We start from the raw sequence: 18049 nt of genomic DNA, 5'->3' as shown, positions 1-18049 counted from the left end.
GTTGGTTTTTGGGAGCTCTTTGTATGACAAGGGTGTAGTTTAACCAAGTAGTGCGTCTTCTTTTACTGTTACAGGTGAGACCGTCCGATACATCTTACAGGCTTTTTTGCCCCCCATGTAGAAAACTAAATATTCATTAAATCCCTTGCTATTTTACGGAATTCTCCTGTTTACATAGCCTTTTTTTTTTTTTTTTAGTTAGTTTGGGTTTCTCATATAATTGTATCACCTGCAAAGAACTTTGCCTTTTTTTTTTTTTTTTTCCATTTCTCAGTCTGATCTCTTCTTTCTTGTCCAGTTGTACTGACCAGCACCTCCAGACAATGTTGTCTTTGGGGGAGTCAGGTGGACTGTGGGCATCACCCCTACCTTCCTCTCTTTGATGGCAGAATTGCCAGTGTTTGTTCGTTAAGTTCAATGCTTGGCTTGAGATTTTGCAGTTAAGTGAGGAAAATATCTATCTTGCTTATTGTTTATTGAGACGTTGAGTGATAGATACTGAACAGTACAATGTACCATTTCACCCTATAATTTTCTTTCCTGATGCATTAATGTGGCTATTAACAAACTTCCTGGATGCTTGGGTGGCTCAGTTGGTTAAACGACTGCCTTTGGCTCAGGTCATGATCCTGGAGTCCCAGAATCGAGTTCCGCATTGGGGTCCCTGCTCTGCAGAGAGTCTGCTTCTCCCTCTGACCTTCCCCGCTGTCATGCTCTCTCCGTCTTTCTCAAATAAATATATTTTTTAAAAACCTTCCTATTGAACCATCTCTGTATCTTAAGTGTGAACCTTGTTAAGATCTACTTTTTTCTTCAAAGATTTTAAGTAATTGCTACACCCAAAGTGGGGCTTGGACTTACATCCCTTAGATCAAAAGTTGTATGCTGTACTGACTGAACCAGCCAGATGCCCTGTAAGACCTATTGAAAGTTGCCATCAGAGCTTATAAGAAGCTTTATTTGGGTGCCTGGGTGGCTCAGTAGGTTAAGCCTCTGCCATAGGCTTGGGTCATGATCTCGGGGTCCTGGGATCAAGCCCCAAATCAGGCTCTCTGCTCAGTGGAGAGCCTGCTTCCCTGCCTGCCTCTCTGCCTACTTGTGGTTTCTGTCAAATAAATAAAATCTTTAAAGAAAATAAAAAGCTTTACTTGGTGTTTTTACACCAGTGTTGACAGGGGTCCCCATATTGCCCACTCACACTCCCATGGGTCTGGGACACCCTTGTGCTGTCACCCGCCCAGCCTCCCTCACTGAGCTCCCTTGGTCACCCCCCTTTATAGGCTTCACCTTCATCATCTGGAGTGAGGGTGAACAGAGCCCAGGACCAGTGGTTCTCCCAGGACTCCCACTCTATGAACTCTTCCAGGGTCCCGACCTGGGAGTAGTGCCCACGCAGTTCTCATCCGAAATGATCAGGCTATGACCTTGGCAGGGCAGAGTCTCCACAGACCCTCACATGTTTGTTGAATGACTTGGTGAAGCCTCTAGTTTCCTGAGAGCTCAGGTGGTGGCTGGACTAAGTCCTATCTCTGAACTGTCACTTTCAGTCTCAAGGAAGGCCCAGCCCCGATGCTCCCTCCTCCAGGCTGACCTCCAGACTTAGCCCCATTTCACCGCCCACCCTCTAGCCTCACCCCAATAGCACAGGGCTGAAGGCACTGTGTTTGGCTCTGACTCTACCGGCCTGGGGCCTCCTGTGGCTTCTTGGGCCCTGGCCCCTGGCCTTTCCCCATGTGGGGTGGGTACCACCCGGGGAATCGAAGGGGGAGTTCGCTGGGTCACTGCCCCTCCCAGACTGAGCTTCCGCTCCTGCTCATGTGTTTTCTGTGGCTCTCAGGAACATCCGAAGACCCTCCCGTGTTGTTGCCTGCCCCGAAGAGCGCCCCTGGACACGGCGGGGGAGCAGACAGAAGACAGCCCGCGTGGGCCGGGACAGGCCTTTATTTGAGTTTGGGCATGATGCGGATGAAGAGGATCGTGCTGATGAAGACGAAGCAGACGACGATAAGCATGGCCCAGAGCAGCCAGTTGACGGACTTCTGTGTGTGCTGCTCCAGCCGCTCCGACTCGGTCTTCAGCTTCTCCAGGTTCTGGTCGGCCATCTTGAGGGAGTGCGACAGGGTCTGTGGGGGAGGCGGGGAGAGTGTCAACAGCACTGCGGTGGCCGAGTGTGGCCTCTCCCTGCCACCTGGGGGCAAGTCGGCTCTCTAGGCCCTGGCTGGTACCGTGCCCTCGGCTGGGAATTCCACCTTTGCCTTCTGTCCATTTTTTTTTTTAAAGATTTTATTTATTTGACAGACAGAGATCACAAGTAGGCAGAGAGGCAGGCAGAGAGAGAGAGGGAGAAGCAGGCTTCCCGCTGAGCAGAGAGCCTGATGCAGGGCTGGATCCCAGGATCCTGCGATCATGACCTGAGCCGAAGGCAGAGGCTCAACCCACTGAGCCACCCAGGTGCCCCTGTCCAACGTCTATTATGCAGCAAAGCCCTGGCCACAATGCCTCTCTGCCAGGAAGCCTTTTCTGATGTCTGGGGCAGAGGCTGGGTGCGTCCCCCTGCCCTTGAACCTGGTTGTCCTTCTTGATGACGCTCTGGGCAGCCAGTGTGTTGGTCTTGAGGCTTCGGGCCAGGCCTAGCATCTCTTCTGCCAGCTTCTCCTGGAGGTTCTGATGTCGCTGCAGGACAAGGTCTAGCTCGGCTGCCGACTGCTTCTCATCCCCTGGTCTGGGCCCTGTTACCCTGCTGACCTCACACGTGGGTGGACGGGGTGGGGGGGCATGAGATGGAGTGGGGGAGGGAAAGAGACCAACACGTTCCCAAGCAACCCAGAGGGTAGGGCTCCAGCCGCTGCCCTCCCTGGGGCTCCATTTCCCCTTTTTTGCTTTGGCTTTTAGGAAGAGCAGCCCCAGAAGGGGCTTCTGATCAGTGGTTCAGAGGCTTGTGGGGGCCCTTGTGGTGGGTGCCTCAGTGGCTCTAGATTCATCCATCCACCCGGCCCAGCCCCACCCCCCAGTGCTACCCAAGGACTGAAGACGCTTACGTTCTCTTCCTCACATCCAGCTGGGGTTCTGGAAGCAAAAAAGACCAAGCAGGAAGAAGGAGAAGATTGGTTTCCTGTTTTCCGGCTTCCTGATCATTCAGTGCCTGTGATGTGTCTGCTACTCATAATGCCATTTCTTGTCTAGTCTGCTACTGGTGAGCTCCTGATCATGCTTCAAAGGCCTAGCTCAAAAGCCCTCTCTTTTAAGAAGTTTTCTCTTACCCCTATCTGGGCTCTCCCAGGCTCCAGGTCCCTTCTGCTGGTCTAACCGTGGCCCTGTGGCCTGGGAGTATCCAGCTTTATTTCCTCTGGGGCGTCCTCTGTCCTGGCACCCTCATCAGGCATCACTAAGTGACTGCCTCTGAGGCTACGCTCGGCTGTGGGAGACCTTGGGGGAGCCAGGTGAGGAATGTGAGGCAGCACAACAGGTAAGCCTCAAGTCCTGTTTTCTTTAGGGCAGCTCACCTCCAGCAGAGTCCTAAGGGAAAAAGAGAGAGCCATGAAGTCACCTACCTGTCCTCCCCCCAAACTGCCCTTTCAGCTCTCAGAACATCCCCCACCACTCATTTGGTGCCCCGGGCAAATCCCATGAATGACCTCTGGACCTCAATTTTTTCATACTTTGATTATGATCCACATAAAATGCTCAAAAAGACACTTGCCGTCGCATTTTACGGATGGAAAAACTAGTTTATCTATGGCAAGACGAGATAGTCATCTATCTGTGTCAAACTCGTCTCTGTTGCTCTGGGCCAACTCTGGGACTTAACTAGATAGGTACCATTTTTGCCTTGGACCAAACTACAGATCTAGAAAAATCCCGGCTTGGCCTTTCTGTCAGGAAGCAGACTGCCGGCCCAGGGCAGAGGCTGTTGGGCCCCCTAGGGTCCCTGCACTGGCCAGCATTTGTTGTTCTGGCTACACCCAGGCACGAAACTGTCCCTAACCAAAGAGTTCCCAGGGCCCGGGGAGGAAGCCCTACCATGCCTAGTAGCTCACTCCTCATTTCGCTGGTGTACCGAGCCCGCGACTGCAGGTGCACCGTCTTCGTGGCGGGTACCCGCTCCCTGGCTGTGGTTGGTACACGGCCGGGGGCCAGAAACTGGTTGGCGAGTGCCTTCTCTGAGGCGGAGGTCTGCAGAAGAGGGAAAAGGGGTCACCACAGGGGCAGGTCCTGGGCAGGTGAGCGCGATGAGGGCTGAGGAAGTAGAGCACCCAGGCTCACCAGCTTCTCTGCCTGCAGCATCCCCTTCAGGAAATCGACCTTGCGGGAATATTCATTGATCACCTCGGAGGCTGGTTTGCTGGAAGGCGACAAGAGGCAAAAGAAAACGTGTCCACCGTCCCTTGTTCCGGAAAGGGTCTCAGCAAGGGCTGGAGACCAGGCATTCCCCAGCAGGAGCCGGTCCTGGCCCCAGTCCCATCCCAGATTTGGAGCCCCTGCGGCCACCAGCACTCACCTTGCCTGGGCTTTCAGGGCCTGCAGCATGTCCTCGAGGGCTCCCACGTACTGGGGAGAGAAAGCAGGGGTGTAAGCCTGGTCTGCCAAGCCCTCCCACTCCTCCCTGTCCTGTTCGAAGTGGGGGTGAGGGTAGGGAGTGGGGGGCGTCGGAGCCAGCAGGGGGCTGGGCTGAAGGGGGAGGGGCCACGGGCCAGGGAGGCGGAGCTAGTCGAACTCGAGGGAATGGGGCGGGAGTTTTAGGTGAACGTGGCGGAGCTGGCCGGAAGGGGCGTGGTCAGGAGCGGCCGTTGAGTCTGGGGAGTAAGGCCCGGTGGCCGCTAGCTGTGGAAGCCGCTGTCCGGGAGTCGGGCTCTGCTTGACAGTACAGGTTTCCCTCACCTTCTCCAGACGCCACTCCTCCGGGTCCCGCTTCTCCGCTGCCATCGCCTCGCAGCGGCACAGCAACCGCACCAGGTTCAGCTCCAGCCTCGACGCTGCCATCATCTCTCGGCGGTATCCAGCCCCTTCCGCTGGCGCCATCTTGGAAAAGGGCGGAAGTGTCCTCATTTGGGCTTCTTCCGGACGCGTCCGCCTCTTTCGCTGTTGCATCTTTGGGGCGGAGCTAAGGGTTTTTTTTTTCAGGGAGAGATACTGTTCTGTCTGTGTTACTCAGGGCTGAGTCGCGTTTTCCCCTCTTAAGCGTCTTAACCCTTCCGGAAGGGTTAAAAGGACCGCTCCTACGGCGTCAGGGCCGTGTGCAATACGTCCTCGCCTTATTCCTTTCCTCCTCAAAATTCCTCCCCTGCACCCACTTCTGCTTGGGTTCTTCCCACGGTGAACTCTTCCGTATTCAGGCAGCCTTCCCCGGTTCTTCCCGGGATAGGGACCAGGGACTAAGGAATCCCAAGGCTTAGGGGCCCATCCGAAGTTTGTGGTTATGAGCTTCCGGGTCTGATTACACCACCCCCGGAGTGGCCATGAGGAAGTTTAACTTTTTTGGGAAACGGGTGGTGTGACAAAACCTGCCTGTGGGAGGGGGGCGGATATTAGCTAGCTCTGGGGGTGAGAGGTTGGGGCAGGGTCACCCCTAACGCCCAGACCTCCGTGGAGAGATTACCCCCGCTCTCCGAGTCCCCAGGCAGTTGGGGCCCATCCTGCAACCTCCCCTGACCCCTATGCCTGCGGAGGACAGGGTAAGGATTGGCGCGTCAGAGGGACTGGAGCCTGGCTTGCAGCACTCATCCATCTTCCTACCCCTCGTGTCACCTGTGTCCTGGTCCCACATGGGCCTGGTGTCCTCGCAAAACACTATGTAGGAGACTAAACCCAGGGTGGATGAAGGGGGTCACTGGAGGCAGATGGGGCAGGCTCCGAATCCCAGGCCTACCCCATCCCAAACGTGTGGCCTTGGAGAAGTCTCCCAGCTCTCCCTCATGTGCCATCTGGACTAGGGTTCTTCCTTGTCCCCTCAACACCAGCCCCATGGGCCCTGCCGGCCAGCAGGTTCCCACAACTGCCCATCTGATTGCAGCCTGGGAGCTGGTTTGCGAGGGGATAGTTGGGGGAGGTGTGCGGCTTCTGGCCCTAGTGGGCCCACCAGCAACTAATCCCTTCACAGGGAGATGACCCTTGTAGCTGACATTTAAGCCCTAGCTTTGGGGAGAAGCTGGGTGCCGGAATGGCAACAGGAGCAGCTCCCAGGACAAGAGGCTCTTTGCCGAACTGCCCCCCTCCATTTCCGGATCAGTAACAAGCACTTCCGGCAGGCGCACCACTCAGGTGTGAGGACTCCATGTGAAATTCCAACAGCAGCATCGCCTGGAAGATCAAGGCAGGTCCTCGGAGACAAGGCGCACAGCCCCCCGCCCTGCACCCCTCTTGCCCGAGGCCACAGGGTGGACTGCCACCTGCCAGCTCCTCCTCCTCCGACGGACTCTGAACCCAGTCCGAGCAGGATTTGCACACACACACCTTTCAGGCACTTTTTATTTTTGCACGGCTTGTGGAGCACCTGGGGCACCTCTTGTCCCAGACCCGTGGCCGTGTGTCTGGGGAGTGAGCCAAGCCTGAGCGGGGGGGGGAGCCCAGCTCCGGAGATCCCCAGCCTGTCCCCGTTGACCAGCAGGAATATCCAGCCCCAGGCCTTGCCCTCCCTGCCTGTGAGTGGTCCTGAGTCGCGGCTCCTGTTGGCCACGTGGAGGGGGGCAGTGTGCCGAGAGTGGCCTCCTCCGGCCTCCTGAGTCTGGGGCTCAGCGGACAGAAGAGTGACGGCCACATTCACGTCGTCCCGGGATGTGAGGTCTGTGGTGCTGCAGGTGGAGGCTGCTGGCCACCTCGTGTCCTGACTCCAGCCACCAGCCTTGATCCCCACGGAGGCTTCGACACTCTTTTAGACACAGGCCGGAGGATGCGTCTGAGACATGCCTGGGGCCGTCAGGGGCCCCCTGGGTCCAAATACCCGACGCAAGGCCCCAGCCCTCAGACCGTGGGCCCTAGGCCGTCCTCAGTGCAGTTCTGAGCCCCCGACATGCGCTGGCCGTGCAGGCTTTGCTCTGAAGACTCAAGTCCAGGTTATAAGGGAGATGAAGGGCGTTAATATAAAAGTTTGTACATACATGTATAAAAAACAATTTGGTCTCCTGTTAAGGCTGTTACAGTTTAAAGTTATGTAAACCACGCACAAAGAAACAGTTACCATATAAAACAAAAAGGGTGGCGGGAGATGCCAGATGCCAGGCCACCCACCGTGATTTGGTGCTCTGGGTGGGTGAGTCTGTGCAGTGTTGGGGGCTCAGCAAGGGCGGCCGGGCCTTGGCTGGCCTCTCCCTGCTTGGACTCTGCACGTGGGGCTAGTGCCCACCTCACATTGTCTTGGAGCTTCTCGTTCGGGATCCTTCTCAGCCAAACGCAGGCTCTGCAGCTTGGTGCCCAGCTCCGGCTGGGACTCGCGGGGACTCTGGCTCTGGGGGCCCTCAGCCGTTGGCCTGGCCCGAGGTGGGGGGCAGGCAGTAGGTTGGGGGATCTGAGTACCTCCGCTTGGCCCCAGGAGGCCGGTTGTCCTCGTCCGGGGGCTCCCGCGTGCCCAACACGGGCAGGAGAGTGCTGGGTGTGACATACACCGAATGTACCTGGTCCGGGCGGCGGGCGGGCGGCTCTCGGCGCCTCACGGGGGCAGCAGCCTCTGAGGCACCCGGTGCCCGGCTGGGGAGGTGGGAGGGCAGGCCGGGTGGGAGCTTGATGTTGGTGGTGGGCATGATGGGGGTCCGCCGGGGGGTCTTCACTCTGACCGTCACGAAGGACGACGGCCTTCGTCTTGGAGGGGCGACTGCCACGGGGAGGGGGCTCAGGGCGGGCGCGCCGGGGCTGGGGAGAACAGGCGCGGGGGGCCCTTTTGAGAGACAGACGGCAGGGTTACTGCAGCTTCGGGGCCTGAAGACGGACCCTTGCCCCAGGGCCTGCCGGCGGTGGACACGGGAAGGACAGAAGCAGACGCTGCCTTAATACTGACCTTCTGAGGCCCCCCGCCCGGCCCGTTCTTCCAACAGGCTCTCCGTGCTGGCCGATGTTTCCGAGTCCAGGTTTTCCTCATCGGAGCCCCGAGGGTCCAGCTCCGGCAGCCGGTAGGTGATGTCCTCCCTGCAGGGGGGGTGGAGAGAAGGGGGTCATGGTGTCCAAGGCTGCTCCTAGGGTGAAAGATCTCCCAACAAGGGTGCCAGGCCAGCAGGGGACAGAACGGGCTTTCCTCTTCCTGGATGGGAGCCCTTGCCCTCAGCGCCCCCAGCAGCCATCCCCAAATCACACCTGGCCCAGAAAAAGTCCAGGGAGGGCGGGTTCAGGCTGCTGAGGGAAGCCAGCCACCTGGCCCTATACTGAGCTAGTGATAGGCTCCTGCCTCAGGGCCTTTGCAAGTGTTGGGCCCTCTACCTGGAGTGCTCTACCCTGTTCTTCAGACTAGGGAGGCCAAGTGGCCCAGGTCACACCTGTCCTCCTGGCATCATGTTAATGGCATCCCAATGCACACTCACATCTTGACTGAGTGACAGGCTAATTGGTCACCCTAGCTAAAACGAACTTTAAGACAAAGTTTGGGCACGACCCCTCTGCTGCCCCCTTTTATCTCCTGTGGACCACCATGGCTCCTGGGGGTGAAGCAGGGGGTTTAAACAGCTCCCGGCTGCGTTTTAGGACAGCAGCCCCCCGTGAGGGAGGTGCCAGATGGTGGGAATGAGCCTAGCCTGTCAGCCTCCTCTAACGGCCAGGGTGGCTATGCCAACGGGCTTGGGGAGGGGGGCCGGATGGCAGCGGGATGGAGACACTTGCTTCTCCTCCTTGATGGACTGGATCCGCTCAATGAGGATCTCCTTCTCGCGGTCCTCGTCGCCGCCGGGCACCTCCTCTTCCGGCAGCACCCCCAGCTCCTCTGGGCCGCTACCACTGCTCGCCCGGGCCTTGGGGCTTTTGTTCTACGACAGAGAAGTGGCAGGTGTGGCTGGCCCCTCTGGGAGGGTGGGCCTGGCCTCCTGGCAGTGGGGAGGGTCAACAGCTTGGGGAGAGGAGGTTAGTTCTGATGTGGATCCCGTGGGGACAGAGTGGCTGTTGCTCGGCTGATTAGTTGTCCTCAGCACAGATGGTCAACAGGCAGTGGTCCTCCCCCAGCATGCACTTTCGGGAGGTTAGGACATGCTCGGTCTACCCCATGAGACCACGGGCACGCGGGGAACCCAGCACGCACCGCGCCCGGAGACATGCAGGGTGGGCCCGTGGAAAGTGTACATACCAGGACCCCCTCATAGGGAGACGAAAACCCCAGTTTGAGAGGCCATGGCTGGGGAAGAGACGAACAGAGTGTGACCACACAGGGCCACAACCGCCACACGGGCACCGAGCCACATCGGACTGCGGGTACAAGGACAAGGTCCTCCCGTGGGAGCCCAGGACTTGCCCCGCTAAGTCCCCATCCCCACTGTGGGGCCACTTCTGTGGTGGGGACTCTTCCCTGTAGCAGAGGCCAGAGGAAGACCCGAACCGTCCCCGAGTGGATGACCGGTCCCCTGCTGCCCTTCAAAGGGCAGTCGGCAGGAGGCTGAACGAGGAAGGCGGTCATTCAGCTGATGTGGGGGAACTGGCCCCCAACCGTGCTCCCAAGAGGCCCCTGGCCAGGTGAGACCCCACCCCCGCCACCCGAGGCCGGCGTGCTCACAGCGTTCTGTCGCAGGAGGGAGAGGCGGCGGAAGGCAATGCTCTCCGCGGCTTCTAGCTGGTTGATCTCCTCCATCTTCACCTTGTACTTCCTCATCTGTTCCTTGATGAGCATCTCCACGCAGCTGCGGGAGAAAGGGAATTGGTTACCACCCGCGGGATGGCAGGCATCAGGGCCTGGTGTCTGGAGAGGCACTGGCTGGAGACTGGGGCGCGGGGACCTGAGATGGAGACCCAGGGCCCAGGCAAGGCCACGGACACAGCATGGGCTGTGGCTCCCATCTCCGTGGCGGCGTACTGCCAGAGTAAGCCAGCCCCACACAGCCCCCTGCAGGGCAGGCGACACGGAAGTGTGAAGAACAGGTAGGCTGGGTGACATGTCGCAGGGGCTGCAGGCGACCTGCCCCTGGGGCTCTGGAAGGTGCGCTGTGAGTGGTAAGTGTGGGGGGCGAGAGGCAGGCACAACTCGGGGTTTTCCATCATCACAACCGCACAAGGAGAAAGGGAGCAAAGAAGGTGCTAGAAGAGGCTGGAAGTGAATCAACACCCCACAGCCACCAGGTGCGTCAGGGCCACAGGAAAGCCGCCTAGAGTGGCAGGTTCTTATTTTCACAGCCTGAGGCCTAAACAGTGTCCTCTTAGTCGCTGACGTCTGACGACCTCTGAGTTCTTTTGAAGAACTCTGAAAACTTCTGAAGATGGTACAGGGGGAAGGAGAGCCCATCACCCCCCCCCCCCCATAGCTGCTTCTTTCCTGACAACCTTTGCTGCTGCCAGAGGCCAAGGACATCAGGCTCCCTGATCTGCCCCTCGCCCCGCCACTGGAGAGGGGGTTATTCTCCTTTTCTCTTGTTTTCTTCAGCCTCAGAAACACTTGCGAGGGATGCCCTAGCTGCTGGAGCAGACGCAGTGTGGCGGGGTCAGGGTGGTTGGTGGCACCAGCACTCACGTGGTGACCTTGAGGACGTCCTTCATGCTGGTCAGCGGGTCTGAGTTGTCAGGGCAGCGCAGGAGGCAGGGGGCGAAGATGATGGCTAGAGCGCTGGGCGACATGCGGTTCACATCCTCAAGCAAGGCCACCCTGCGTGATGAGCGGCAGTTAGGGGTGGCCACGGAGCCCTGGGACTTGCAGCCAGAGCCCCGGGGTGGGGAAGGGGCCGTCATCCCCTGGAGCTGGGACAGGCGGAGAGGGATCGCCACAGGAGAGCCTGGGTCTCCCCCAGAACCCCCGGCACAGGACCAGGTCTTGGGGCCAAACCCGAGGCATGCCGCACCAGGGCTCTTGATGGGGACCCCCGCCCCGCCGGGGAGCAGGCGGTGGGCACTTGCTTCACGAGGTGGAAGATGAGCCGCTCCAGTGAGTTGTGGTTGGCCTCGGGCAGGTGCTCCAGGACGGCGTAGATGGCGGCCAGCTGCTCCTGCTTCTCCGGCAGCTCTAGGGGGGCCCAGGGCATCAGCAACCTGTGGGCCCGGCCCCGACACATTCCCGGGGGGCAGGGGAGCCTCCCGCTGCGTGGTGGCTGGGACGGGCATGTGGCAAGGTATGGGGCCACAGAGGGGTCCCGGCCCTGCCCTTGGCTAGGCACCTGCGCCAGGCCAGCTGCTCTGAGCCCGGGTTTCTCAGAGGGGCCTCCCCAGTTGGCCCTGGCGAGCGCTCATGGTTCCAAGCCTGACCGTGGCCACCCGCCCACCCTCACCGCGGCTGCTGTGGGCCTCACCTACGGCTCGGAGGAAGTCGCCATACTGGGCGAAAGTCATGAGGGGCTCAGGCAGCTCTCGAAGCCACTGCTTGAGCACGCCAGTGATGGCATGGATGGGGAAGTTCTCCAGCTTGACGGCCGCGGGGTCTGCGGGGAGGCCGGCCGGGGGCTGATGAGTGTGGGCAGGAGGATGGTGCCCGAGAACCCCCCCAAAGCCCACCTGCCCCCGACACCCACCTGTCTGTAGGGCCTGTCGTAGCTCCCGTGTGCGGTTGGCAGCACCTGACTTGCGGTAGAGGCCTTCGGTGTACAGGCCATGCATCTCCACATGTTCCAGAAGCTTCTCCAGCACAATGGGCACGGAGGCCTTGTCGCTGGTCAGGCTGTCCACGCACACGCCAAAGTGGCCTGGCTCGGCACCTGGCTCACTCTGCAACACCAGAGGGCAGGGGTCAGGCCTCCTGGGTGGGCTCCCTCCCTTCCTGTCCCTCCACCACCCCGCAGGCTGCTGGGGGCACCCGGCTGGGGAGGTGAGCTTGCTGGCTGCTGGGCAGGGAGGGGCAGGGGTTCCCCTGTGGAGCAGACCCAGCTCCCCCGGGGCAGCCAGTCCTGTTCCGGCTGCAGCCCTAGCGCTTGGGACTCGGCCTCCCCTGTGCACAGAGCTGGAGGCTTCCCTCCACCGGGAGGGTGGTGGAGCAGGGCTGGGGGTCTGAGATGCACACTGAGGAAGCCCAGCCCTGCCTTGGGGGACCTCAAGGGGCTCTGACAGAACCAGGCTGTGCTCTGCTCTGGACCAGCCCCTTCTATCAGCTTCCTGCTCCTACCTGACACCCAACCTTGGTCTCCCAACAAGCATGCCTTCTCCTCCCATTGCTTGGGATGTCCTCCCCCAGATGGTCTGGAAAGTTCCTGCCCCCGGGCGACGCTCACCTTACTCCCGCATGTGTAGGAACAGTAGGTCTGAATCTTGTGCACACACTTCTTGTGGCAGGTCATCTTGCACACTAGGAGGTCATGGGGGGTGGGTCACAGAGGGTGCCGCAGGGGACCTGGGTTCCCACTGACCGGCTTCCAAGCTTGAGACAGGAACTTCTGCCCCAGTTCCCAGGCAGGGAAAACATGTGGGCAGACGTTCACGGCTGGTGACTGCTAGTGGCCTCAGCCTGGCCAGTGGGACAGGAACAGGGGTTTGGGGGGCCTGTGCTTGAGATAGAAAGCTAGCTGAGACCAAAGGGGAGGGGGCGGCCAGTGTCCTTATCTCAGGATGGTGACAACTGCCTGAGTAGTTGTGACACACATAGGGACTGAGGGGACAGGAGGCCCTGGGTGGGAAGAGAGGCCTAGCTGATCACAGCAGGAATGCACAACCGCCAGAGATCTGCCTGACCACGCCCGGGGCCGGACCCTCCTGCCCGCTGGGTTGGCCTGGGCTGCAGCTGTGTCTCAGGGTTCCTCTGTGGCTGACTGGCCTTGCCTGCCACCACATGGGGGACCCCGGGGGTCTAGGGAGGCGCTGGCAGATCAGGCAGCAGGAGCAGTGTGCACGTAAGCTGGGAGGGAGGACATGGGGTAAGCCACGGAGGTGGGCATGGGGAGGGCAGGCTGCAGAGGCAGCGGTGGCGGGGGCGGGGGTGGCTCAGAGCCGGCTGAGAATCGGCATCTGCCCCAGGCTGGCAGTGGGAGGCCCGAGTGGGTGAGGAATGGCCAGGGCAATGTTCCAGAAATATCTACCCCATGGCCAGAGTAAAGGCCCCAGTGCACAGTGAGGGGTCTGGGGACATGGTGGGGGGCAAGGGGGAGTCACGGAGCATCGGCGGCATGGTGGGGGTCGGGAGCACTCACCGCTGCAGAGCAGGGCCTTGTCCATGAGCCAGATGTAGGAGAGGCACTGCTCGCACGACTGCGGGATGCTCACCTGGTAGCTGGCAAACACGTGCCCGTTGTGCTGCTGGACCTGGAGGGCCACGGGGGAGGGCGCTGAGTGGCGAGGGGGACGCCTCCACACTCTCGCCACAGCCTGTGGCACCTCAGGCCCGAGGCTCACGCTCACGATCAGGGTTCCCCAGGGCGGGGCGGGAAAACACGCTCACACCTGCGTCTTCACAAGCGCGCACGCGCACAGATACTCACGGCGCGATCCTGCTTCCGCTTCTTCTTCTGAGTTTTGCTCTGCTGTGAGGGAGCACACAGGCATAGTCCGTGAGGGCCCTGGGAGCACCCGTGCCTCCAGCCGCCACCCCCCAACCGTCCCCGAGGCGGCACCACCGACCTTGGGCGGCTCAAAGTCATTCTTGGTGTGCCCGCGGGTGAACTCGTCGAGCAGTGACTGGAAGAGGTTGAGGACCAGGTTGGTGTCCTTCTCCCCCCGCTCGGCTGCCAGGTTGTTCACGACAATCTGGTAGTTCTCCATCAGGTCCTTGTAGCCGACGTGGATCTTCCCGTTCTGTGGGGATGCAGGTGTGACCCCCGTGGGACGGACAGACAGTAGGGGGTGCCCTGGAGAGGGCACGGGGTTCCCCACAAGGGCCCTCCCCCGGGCCAGGGGCTGCACATACGGGGACGGAGTACATGGTTTTGAGGTTGCTTCTGAACTTCTCCGTGGCTTCTATGAACAAGCTCTCGATGGGAGTCTTCTGGGAGCGCAGGTCGTTTATCTGAAGGAGAGCGAGATGCCCTGACTCGGAGTGACCGCAGGCTTGGCATCTGCCTGCTGCTCAGCTCTGTCCCGAGTCCTTCCCTGCTTCCCCTGCAATCCCAGCAAAAAAAAAAAAAATCCAGGCCCTCTGGCTAATTCTGGCCTGATCTTTCCAATCCCTTCAGTCCAGGTTTAAACCAAACACCCCACATTGGGGGCTGGATCACACTGGGGATGTTGAACGGCACCCCCGGCCCCCACCCACCAGATGCCAGGGGCACTCCCCAGTCAGGACAACCAAAAACATCTGCAGGTGTAGCCAACGGTCCTCTGGGACACAGTCGTCCCTGGGGACCCTTCTGCTAACCACAAACAGGCTTAACTTAACCCTGAGCCATGCCCCAAATGCGTGCCGTGGTGACCAATTCACTTCTGCCGTATACGCTAAGCACTCGATCAATGCGTTTTGTTAAAGTGTATCCTAAACAAAGTAAGTTCAAGGCCAGGACTGAGCCACCGCGAGGCTGCAGGACCTGGGGGTCACTGAGGGGGACAGAAGTATGTCCAGTGCCCACCCAGCTCTAGGCGTTTCCGTTTCCTCCAGTGTGAGAGGAAGTGGGCAATCACCCCCAAGGATGCGTGGAGACAACACACACAGTGTCTTTCCAACAGCAGATTCCGAACTTTCTGGGCAGGTAGTGCAGGAGAGGACGCTGGCCCAGGCCACAGCCCCTTGCCTGAGACCCTCGGGACAGGCGTGTCCCAGAGTCAGGCCCTCTGGATGTTAACACTGTTCCACAAGTTCTGTGTAGCCCTTGTGATCAGACCCACTGACATTTTTTCTTTTTCAAAGTAAGCTGTACACCCAATATGGGGCTTGAACTCACAACCCTGAGATCGAGAGTCACGTGTTCTACCGACGAGCCAGCCAGGCGCCCCAAGACCCACTGCGTTTTCCTACGAAATGTAAATATCCCCGGAGAGCAACGTGAATGTTAGACTACAAACGTTCTCCCGTGAATCCAGGTGGGATTTTGCAGTAAAGGAGCTAACGTCAAGTTTGGGAAGCAGTATCTGGTTTCTGGAACTTTCTGTATTGGAAATGTGCCTCTGGACGTTCTGTGCCTGGCACACTAAGGGCTTGGGTGTGGCGGCTTCGAAGCCCAAACTGCTGGGTGCTGACCACCTTCTGGGGAGGCCCGAGCCTGACCGTGCGTAGTCCCCTGACCCCCTGTGCCCCCCGACCCCGCAGCTGCCCCTGGATGGCCCACCTTGTTCAGCAGGAACTCATCCAGGTACTTGAGCTCGTTGGCGTTGGTGATCTTACGGAACACGGATTCTCGCCACTTCTCCGACACCGTGATTTTGCCGATCTTAAGGTTTCGGTTCTTCTTCCCTTTGCCTCCTGGCTCCTTAGCGTGCTTCTCACCTGCTGGGTGGCGGTGCTGGTGGCTGAAGGAGGCTGGAGGGAGAAGGAGCAGCTGGGGAGGTGGGTTCCGGGGGACTCACGCCCCCCCCCCCCACAGAGAACCAGGGCCCTGCCCTAGTTGCAAGCTGGGGTCTGCAGCCGGAAAGCACCCTGGAGTTGGGGGCTGGTACCTGGGACCAGCCCCAAAACCCTGTGCCCAGTACTCATTCCCAGAGACCCCGGTGACTCTGCCCTCTCTCCCTGAGGCTCCCAGCGACCAACCTTCCAGGTTCCTTTTGGTGGTGGTGGCTTCTAGGGAGGTGTGCCCCGGCGCTGTGTTCTCCATTTCCTCCACCCCCTCTAGGCTGGATTTTTTATCCTTATTCTTATGCAAGAAAAGTCTTTTAAAAGTGGATCTGCAGGAGAAAGTTAAGCAGTTTCTCTTAAGCTTCAGGAGGTGACAACGGAAGCAAGGTTGGAGGAAAGGTCATCTTGCTACAAAAAGAAAAGTCACCCTTTGCTTGGTTATCCACGGAAAGAGATACTACTAAAAATAAGATCGATTTGTGTGACGTGACGGGGGGTCAGGTGAAAAGGCAAGATGCAGGGGCACCTGGGTGGCTCAGTGGGTTAAGCCTCTGCTTTCGGCTCAGGTCATGATCTCAGGGTCCTGGGATCGAGCCCCGCATCGGGTTCTCTGCTCAGCGGGGAGCCTGCTTCCCCCTAGCCCTCTCTGCCTGCCTCTCTGCCTAGTTGTGAGCTCTCTCTCCGTGTCAAATAAATAAAATCTTTAAAAAATTAAATATAAAAAAAAGGTAAAATGCAGAACAAATATCACAGCTTGACCCCGTTTTCATATTAAAAAAACAACAACCTGAAATAAAACTACCTTCTGCTCCCTTATGTGTGTTTATGGGCCCGAGTTTTTTTTTTTTTTTTTAAAAGATTTTAAAAAAAAATTTATTTATTTGACAGACAGATCACAAGTAGGCAGAGGCAGGCAGAGAGAGAGAGAGAGAGGGAGGAGGAGGCAGGCTCCCTTCTGAGCAGAGAGCCCAATGTGGGGCTCGATCTATGCGACTGAGTTTTAAGAAAATCAGAAAGAATGTCAAATTGTGCGCTGAATGGCGTGCCCCCCCAAAAGCTGTGTCCATGTGCTCAGGCTCAGGACCCATGAGTGTGACCTTATTTGGGAAAAGGGTCTTTACAGATGTGACTAAGTTACTGTGTGTCATGCTCTGAATGTCTGTCTCCCCCCAGATCTGTACGCCAAAGTCGTACCCTCAGTGTGAGGGTATTGGGGTGATGAGGTCATGAGGGGGAGGCCCATATGGGACTGGTACCCTTACAAAAGGGGTCGCGGGGAGCCCCCTCGCCATTCCTGCCACATGATGCCCTAGTGAGAAGATGCCATGCGTGAACCAGGATGTGGTCCCCAATACAGAGTATGGCTGCTGGTGCCTCGAACGTGAACTTCCGGCCCCCAGAAGACATGTCTAGAGTTTAACCCACTTACTCTGGTGATTTTTTTTACAGCAGCCCAAACGGACTACGACCTCAAGATGAGGTCGTCATCCTTATGACAGAGAAAGAACACAGGGGAAAGAGGACGGTCATGTGAAGATGCGGGTAGAGACGGGGGGTGCAGACACAGGCCGAGGCTGCCCGGAGCCCCCAGGAACCGGAAGAGGCAAGGAGTGCCCTTTCCTAGAGTCTTCCGAGGGGGCGGCGCTGCCAAAACCCTGACTGCAGACTCTTGGCCGCCAGGACTGTGAGAAGTGAATTTCGGTTGCTGGAAGCACCCTGATTCGAGGGGCTTTGTTTTGGTGGTGGGGTGTCCGTCCCCGCAGTGGTGGGCACTCTGCAAGCCCATTCTGGACCTTCCTCGACCTCCTGTCCCTGCATTTAGATCAAAGTTCCCCCAACCCATGGCCCATCCTCTCTGCTCTGTGATGGACCTGCCTGGAGCACTTCTGCAGGGGCTCTCTGGGGGCAGAGCGTGGGCCCAGTTTCTTCTATCCACAGACCAGGAGGGGTCCTGGAGGTAGGGGGAACCAAAAGCTGGTTCTGACACCATAAAAAGCCAAATGGAACCCATCGACCTGTGGGCCCAGAGGAGGTGACCCAGATTGGCTCTAGGCCGCAGTGGGAACCATGATGCCGGCACAGGGCCCCGCTGGCACATTAGGAGGTCACGACCGCTCCGCTCATCCTGGACGGGGTGAGTACTTGCCCAAGGGGGCTTCATAATTGCCATCACTTCAGACCAGGCTGCCCTAAGACAGGGGGCAGGGGTGGGGCCGGCAGGGACCCTGGGTATCCTCTGATGCTGACCTGAGCCTTCTCCAAAGCCCACACTTACTTAGAGTCAGCCGGGGGGCCCGGGGACAGCCCAGAATCTGTGCCGACAGATGCGTCGCCCGATTTCTTCTTCTGGACGGCCGGCTTCTTGGTGCTGGGCTCCCCATCTACGGCTTCTAGAGAAGGCTGCAAAGGGAACAGGGCTGGGTGAGCAAAGGCAGGCGGGATTCACTGGAGGGAAGGCAGGGGCGCTCTGCTTACCATGCCGTCCAGCCACCAACTGCCCTTGTCTTTTAAGCCGCGTTTCGGGCAGAGCCGGGGCAGCTG

General features: G+C 58.8%; 2 protein-coding genes across 11 annotated transcripts in view; both read right to left on the bottom strand.

The window, feature by feature from the left end:
- Window positions 1-1923: 1923 nt before the first annotated feature.
- On the bottom strand, window positions 1924-5042 carry USE1 (unconventional SNARE in the ER 1). 2 transcript variants are annotated; one of them, XM_045989830.1, is made up of 8 exons: window positions 4879-5042; window positions 4499-4548; window positions 4264-4342; window positions 4021-4173; window positions 3504-3516; window positions 3039-3066; window positions 2566-2737; window positions 1924-2123 (listed from the first exon to the last, which is right to left on the bottom strand). In XM_045989830.1, exons 1-8 carry the CDS (start codon window positions 5017-5019, stop codon window positions 1941-1943), a joined length of 819 nt encoding a protein of 272 aa, XP_045845786.1. In that variant the 5' UTR covers window positions 5020-5042; the 3' UTR covers window positions 1924-1940. The 2 variants fall into 2 exon arrangements, with proteins under 2 accessions (XP_045845786.1, XP_045845785.1); XM_045989829.1 differs by having other exon boundaries at window positions 2566-2740; window positions 4879-5041.
- A 1405-nt stretch (window positions 5043-6447) lies between these two features.
- The window catches only part of MYO9B (myosin IXB), an 84171-nt gene continuing 72569 nt past the window's right edge, over window positions 6448-18049 (bottom strand). For 6 of the 9 annotated variants that reach the window (XM_045989821.1, XM_045989818.1, XM_045989826.1 and 3 more), the window contains 17 exons: window positions 17784-17908; window positions 15704-15837; window positions 15285-15475; window positions 13934-14032; window positions 13648-13821; window positions 13509-13550; window positions 13221-13332; window positions 12309-12382; window positions 11616-11808; window positions 11397-11525; window positions 11008-11113; window positions 10628-10759; window positions 9680-9803; window positions 9257-9304; window positions 8800-8942; window positions 7988-8115; window positions 6448-7867 (listed from right to left, as the gene is read on the bottom strand). In XM_045989821.1, the coding sequence (XP_045845777.1) occupies window positions 7452-7867; window positions 7988-8115; window positions 8800-8942; window positions 9257-9304; window positions 9680-9803; window positions 10628-10759; window positions 11008-11113; window positions 11397-11525; window positions 11616-11808; window positions 12309-12382; window positions 13221-13332; window positions 13509-13550; window positions 13648-13821; window positions 13934-14032; window positions 15285-15475; window positions 15704-15837; window positions 17784-17908 (2370 nt within the window). In that variant the 3' untranslated portion in view covers window positions 6448-7451. The remainder of the gene's footprint in view (window positions 7868-7987; window positions 8116-8799; window positions 8943-9256; window positions 9305-9679; window positions 9804-10627; window positions 10760-11007; window positions 11114-11396; window positions 11526-11615; window positions 11809-12308; window positions 12383-13220; window positions 13333-13508; window positions 13551-13647; window positions 13822-13933; window positions 14033-15284; window positions 15476-15703; window positions 15838-17783; window positions 17909-18049) is intronic. The other 3 variants (XM_045989820.1, XM_045989828.1, XM_045989825.1) reach the window with 3 other exon arrangements.

The sequence above is a fragment of the Meles meles genome, chromosome 20 (genome assembly GCF_922984935.1).
Source record: "Meles meles chromosome 20, mMelMel3.1 paternal haplotype, whole genome shotgun sequence".
NCBI classification, from domain to species: Eukaryota; Metazoa; Chordata; class Mammalia; order Carnivora; family Mustelidae; genus Meles; species Meles meles.
This window is presented reverse-complemented; position numbering and strand designations above follow the sequence as displayed.